Raw genomic sequence first — 6000 nt, forward strand, 5'->3', positions numbered from 1 at the left:
ACTAGCGTCCAGACCACCACTCAAGGTCTAGTGGAGGGGGAGAAAATTTCGGGGGCTGTGCCGTGATTCGAACCAGCGCGCACAGATTCTCTCGCTTCCTAGGCGGACGCGTTACCTCTAGGCCATCACTCCACACTTCGCATTACCTATCAATTATCACTGACCATGAATGACTAGCATGAAAAACGGTGGTTTCATTGATATGCCCAATCTCCTTAGAAAATGACAGAAGAACGGCCATCAACAATCACCCTGTTAAAAATGTAGTGGACTCATCGTTATATCTACTAATTGATGGTAGCACAAGTGTAGTCCCACATATCCCGATAAAAAGCAAGACCTATAGACGTCTATTTCTGCTTAGAATGTAGTGGCTTAGATCCACGACGTGAGGCAGAGGTTACTCACAGATGGCAAAAACTATGAAAAGCATATCAGTGTTGGACGACTTTGCGAAAAATACGATTCTGAAGTATAATCGCTAAAACGATGACCAGACCAATTTCGAAAGCATCTCTCTGTGTGTGTGTGTGTGTGTGTGTGTGTGTGTGTGTGTGTGTGTGTGGTAGCATTCGAGCGCGCATTTGTGCAATATTGATCACACAATTTCAATGTTATTGAAGACAGGCACGTTGGATCTGTCTACCGTTTTGCGCGCATGCACACGCACTCATGCACACAGCCAGCGGTTATTTTCAACGGGGTCAAAGACATTAACAACTGTCTCATCTTTATTTTGAAAACAATTCAAAATAATCTTAATTAGGAAGACGTAACAGTAAAAGGTCCAACGAAATGGTCTTGACATCAATCCAGATGTAAAACAAGCACGAGTCCATGCAGATTGTGTGCCGAACAAGGTAAAATGAGAATTCTGTAGGTAATCGATTCCAGCCATAACGAATACGACTTAGCAAGATTTTCAAACTGAAAATATATACTGTGCACTATTTTCAAACTGAAAATATATAACGTGCACTATTTTCAAACTGAATATATACTGTGCACTATTTTCGAACTGAAAATATATACTGTGCACTAGTTCGCATTGAGCCAATCCAGACTGACAGCATTCCACCCTAAAACAAACCCACCAACAATTCAGAGGGAAAGATTGATAAGAGAGACAGCCGAAGGAGCCAGTTAACCAGGCCGATCAACTGAAAACCCAGCCCCTAATCCCCCGCATCCCCATCCCCATCACCCTCTCCCACTCCTGCATCTCATCCCGAACAACAAAACCAGGTCACTGGATGGGGGCTGGTCCGCAACACACCGAACCAGTCCGCTGGACACCTGTCGCCCACAGCGCTGAAGAACATGTAGTCCATGAAGTGCTCATAGGACAAGTGCTCATGGGACAAGTGCTCATGGGACAAGTGCAAGTCGGACAGGGCACCGTCATGAAAACAAGCCAGCCACACGTCGATGAAGCAGTGGATGGATTCACCAAGGGCACTGTGTCGGACGGGCGGACACACACACACACACACATAATATTCAACGTGGAAATACATAAATTGAAGACTGCAACATACAAAAGTCAAACGCATTAACATTTCCAAACTCTGGATAAGGATCTGCATTTACACTAAGGGTCGTAAATTACAATACATACTAACTATATATCATTACTTGGTCTACTCATATGCAAACTAACTTTTCTGGAAATCTAAATTTTACTAAAGATAAAGCACTATACGAGAGTGGAGATTTTATCTTTGGTTATAGATCAGAAGCATGTAGTAAAACCATTTGCCCTGCATGAGGAATGACTCAGGTATGGCACAGTAACAGGGCTGTTATATCCGTTCTGCACTTTCAGAAACAGACCTTTGCACACAAGATCTGAAGATCAAGGACAGATGAGACTTTATGTAAAGCATGGTATGAATGCAAAAATGTTCTAGAATGAATGACACTGAGTTTGAAGAACGTGTGTGGGTCGATTTCACCCCAGGAGATGGCCCAACAGAAAGTGAGGATAATTCAATAGTTATTAACACATGACACTATTAACAAATTCGACTATCACAAGGGATTTCAACTTTCCAAACATTGACTGGCTGGGAACATGGACAGGTGAAAGATATACAGAATTCGTACAAAACCAAGTGATAACGGATCCTGCAAGACGAGAAGGACAAAGATATAACATTTACCTTGTAATAGTAAATGATTAAGCCTCAGTATCATATCCCAACACCTTGCCCCATTAGATAAAAGATGACATTTTAGTTTTCATGTTTCTGAAATTACTGAAAATCGTGAATGGAGACATGACATGAAAATGGCAAATTTTGACAAAATGAGATGTGTATTCAGCAATACAGACTGGAGTGAACTAAATGACTCCACTGTGGAACAGTGCTGGGAATTAAGATACTAGTATGGAAAGCAACATCCCCAAAGTAAAAAGAAAGACAAAAACCAATGTGGGTGACATCCAAAATGAAAGTTATTAAATATATAATTTATACAAAAGATTTCTAGAAACAAAATGGAGATACCAAATACACATAGCATCAAGAAATCTGTAATAGGTAAGTCAAAAAAGAATTTGAGAAAAAAATGTGCATGAAATGAAAGAATCCGAAAGGTGTTTGGAACTGATGTCTAAGACCAAGTCTAAAGTTGGCATCAGCCCGTTAACAGATGGAAATATTGCAGTCAGTGATAAAAATAAGGCATAAGTGCTAAATAACTTTTGTAATGTCTTTACCAAAGACGTGACCAATTTGCCTGATGTTGCCCCTGTTTCAAGATCAGTGTTGACATAGGTAGTATCAGTAAAGGTGAACATTTAAAACCGAACGAGACTCAAGGCCCTTAAAAGTCTATACAAAATGCGACTACACAATGTGTGGAAAACAGCCATAGTGACCCCAACATTTGAAAAAAATAAAATAAAATAAAAGGAAATGAACAAAAACTGACTCGGGTAACTACAGACCAGTTTTGACTTGTGTTAGCGACAAAATTCTCGACATTTGTAAGGGACGCTGTTATTGAACATATTTCTGTATTTCTATATTTCTTTTTCGTTTTATCACAAATTTCTCTGTGAAATTCGAGCTGCTCTCCCCAGGGAGAGCGCGTCGCTATACTACAGCGCCACCTTTTTTTTGTTTTTTTTTGTTTTTGTTTTTCCTGCGTGCAGTTTGTTTTTCATGTCCTCTGACAATTTATATGCTAAATGTCAGCATGGTTTTCGAAATAGCAGATCATGCGTAACTCTGGTTACTTGAAGTAATAGAAGACTTCACAAGGTTACTTGAATATGGTCGTAACACTGATGTGTTATGCCTTGATTAAAAAAAATTTAGATTCACTGCCACTTCCGTTATTGATAAAATTAGAATCCTATGGAATTACTGGTAAAATACTTCACTGGATAGAAGAATTCCTCTTTAATTGGTCACAGAAAATTACGGTTGGTAGATGGTAAGTGGTGTTGATGTCCTGTGTGGAATTCCCAAGGCAGTAAACTGGGGCCTATTATTTTTACTGTATTTAATGATCTTTCACAATCAGTAAATAACACTTGTAAAATATTTGCTGATTACACTAAAATATACACATCCCCTCTAGTATACCTAATATTGCAAAGAGATTCACTAGTGGAATGGACAGACACAAGGAACTTATTTAATAATGCTACAAAGTGCAAAGTGCTCCATATTGGTAGCAAAAACCCTGAACTTAGTGAAAATTGGTGGCAAGAAGGTACGAGGTGACGATACATTCGTATAAGATATATAATAATGTTGACATTGACGAAGCATGTTTATTAATCCACAAACATTGTCACCCGTACCAGTACCGACAACATTCAGAAGCAACATAGTAGCAACATTAGAAAAATGTTTTCAGTTGCAGAGCGACTCGAAAAGACTAACCCCAGAAATCAAACGTGCACCTAACATGAATGCCTTTAACTTATCGATGACTATGACAAAGAAAACAGTTTGGTCAAAGGTGAGCCTAGGGTTGGGAGTACCCGACCAAAAAAGAGAAAAAAAACCGATAGGGCGTATACAGCCGCAAAGCTACGATGCTTGGCATCGCCCCTAACCTGACCCCAAACTTACCGACAGAGGCACTCGTTGTAACCGACAGTGTTGGTGCACTCGGTCTTGTTGAAGTTCGACCTGAGAGAGTCGCTGACGTTGCGATGACAAATACGCAGGTTGGTGGCGATGCTGCGTGAGGTACACCCGGCCGTTCCCCTTTCACCAGCTGTCATCACTGACGTCATGACGCCTGCACACAACGGTATATCAGTGTGTGTGTGTGTGTGGGGGGGGGGGGGGTGGACGGGGAGAGTGGGAGGCAGGGGGGTGTGAGGGAGAGAAAGGGAGAGTGTTCCATCTAACTTTCACACACACAAACTTACCAGCCACGAAGACAAGCAGCAGAAGGCAGAGAACAGTATCCATGGCAACGTTCAGAGCAGTGGTGCTTGTTAAAACAGCAATCACAGTGACCTTGTCCTGTTCAAATCATGATTGTATTATGGCGTTTGCAATATCCACATTTCTTCCCCTGTCCCTCTTCCGTTTAAAAAACTTGTAAATTTGTTAAAGACATTGTAATATATACTTTACATTTCTTCCCGTCACTCTTTGACTGGCCTTTGTGTGACTTGACAAGGGAAGAAATGTATGTATTACAAAAATGACATTCATGCACATACACCCATGACATGCATCCGCTGACTATTCTGTAAAGTCAGATGATTTTTTTTTTCAATCACTAAACTGGACATTTCGTTGAGCTACAACTGTACACATGAAAAGAAAGTAAAAATAAAAGGAACTGGAACAGAGAAAAATTGTGATCAACCTTTCAGTATCCATTCCCACATAAACTTATAATTTGAAAACTCAGGTGAAACATTTACTTACGATTTAACAAATAACCATATACATTGATTTTACTAACAGTCCCACTCAGTCTTTCCTAAGTCATGTCCTTTCTAACGTTACAAGTCTTACGTTTTTCACCTCGGTGTCTTCCTGAGAGGTCCTCACCAGACAATTTTCAGCTCTCAACTGGCAGACAGTGACATCAGCCACACACACACACCCCACAAGCCCTGAGCTGAGTGCTCACTTCAAGTTCACGGGATCCTCGTGCAAAACGTTCAAATGTCAATTTCTCGAGATGGTGTACCTGAGACAAAGATTTGGGGGGTGGGGGGCTAGGGGGGGGGGAGAGAGAAGGGAGAGACACAAATAGGTTGACAGACAAAGACTGAGACAGGCAGACAGAGACAGACAGACAACAGACAGAGACTGAGAGACAGGCAGACAGACAGAGACACAGAGAGACAGAGACAGATAGACAGAGACAGAGAGAGAATAGAGGGCAGCCAAAGAAGAAAGAGTTACATTTACGTGAACCACATACTGATGGTAAGAACTTTACTCCGGAGGAAGACAGAAAGAAAATGTGAGGAAGAATCCAGGAAGTTCTTTTGCATGATGCTCTTTTCCTTTTTGTTTTCTTTTAAAGGGGGGAAATCAGAGTGCATGATGAAACAGATTAATTGGAGCAGTTGTTTCCGCTACTCTTTACATGGACGTCGTCGCTTCTGGAATCAAACCAGCAAGCTCTGTGAAACAGGCATTGTGTCTGAAAAAAAAAGGTGGGGGGGGGGGGGGGGAAGGTTGGGGGGACACTAAAATTATTTTTATCCTAATGTTTTTGAGAATCTCAAAACGAAGGAACATGAGGCTGATAAGAATCAACACACAATAAGATATGATATAGCAAAATACACAGGCTTTATGAACAATGCTGATGTGAAATTGATGTGAAAAAAGAAACATTTGTTTAACATGTCCGAAATAAGACAGCAAAAATATTTCCAAATATAAGAAGTACCTATGATATTTGCAGCATCGTATTTTGACAAATTACAGAGCATTTTTGAAAAAAAAAAAAAAAAAAAATCTTCGGATTCGAAACCTTTTCTCGGAAGATATAAGGGATATT

The 6000-nt window shown here is 40.5% G+C and overlaps 1 protein-coding gene across 1 annotated transcript; it reads right to left on the reverse strand.

Annotated features, from left to right (window-relative positions):
- Positions 1-718: 718 nt before the first annotated feature.
- On the reverse strand, positions 719-5039 carry LOC143287402 (uncharacterized). The gene is made up of 4 exons (XM_076595378.1): positions 4998-5039; positions 4397-4493; positions 4092-4263; positions 719-1458 (listed from the first exon to the last, which is right to left on the reverse strand). The coding sequence occupies exons 2-4, from the start codon at positions 4437-4439 to the stop codon at positions 1224-1226; spliced, it is 450 nt and encodes a 149-aa protein (XP_076451493.1). The 5' UTR covers positions 4440-4493; positions 4998-5039; the 3' UTR covers positions 719-1223.
- Positions 5040-6000: the final 961 nt, after the last annotated feature.

Source organism: Babylonia areolata, chromosome 11 (genome assembly GCF_041734735.1).
Source record: "Babylonia areolata isolate BAREFJ2019XMU chromosome 11, ASM4173473v1, whole genome shotgun sequence".
NCBI lineage: Eukaryota > Metazoa > Mollusca > Gastropoda > Neogastropoda > Buccinidae > Babylonia > Babylonia areolata.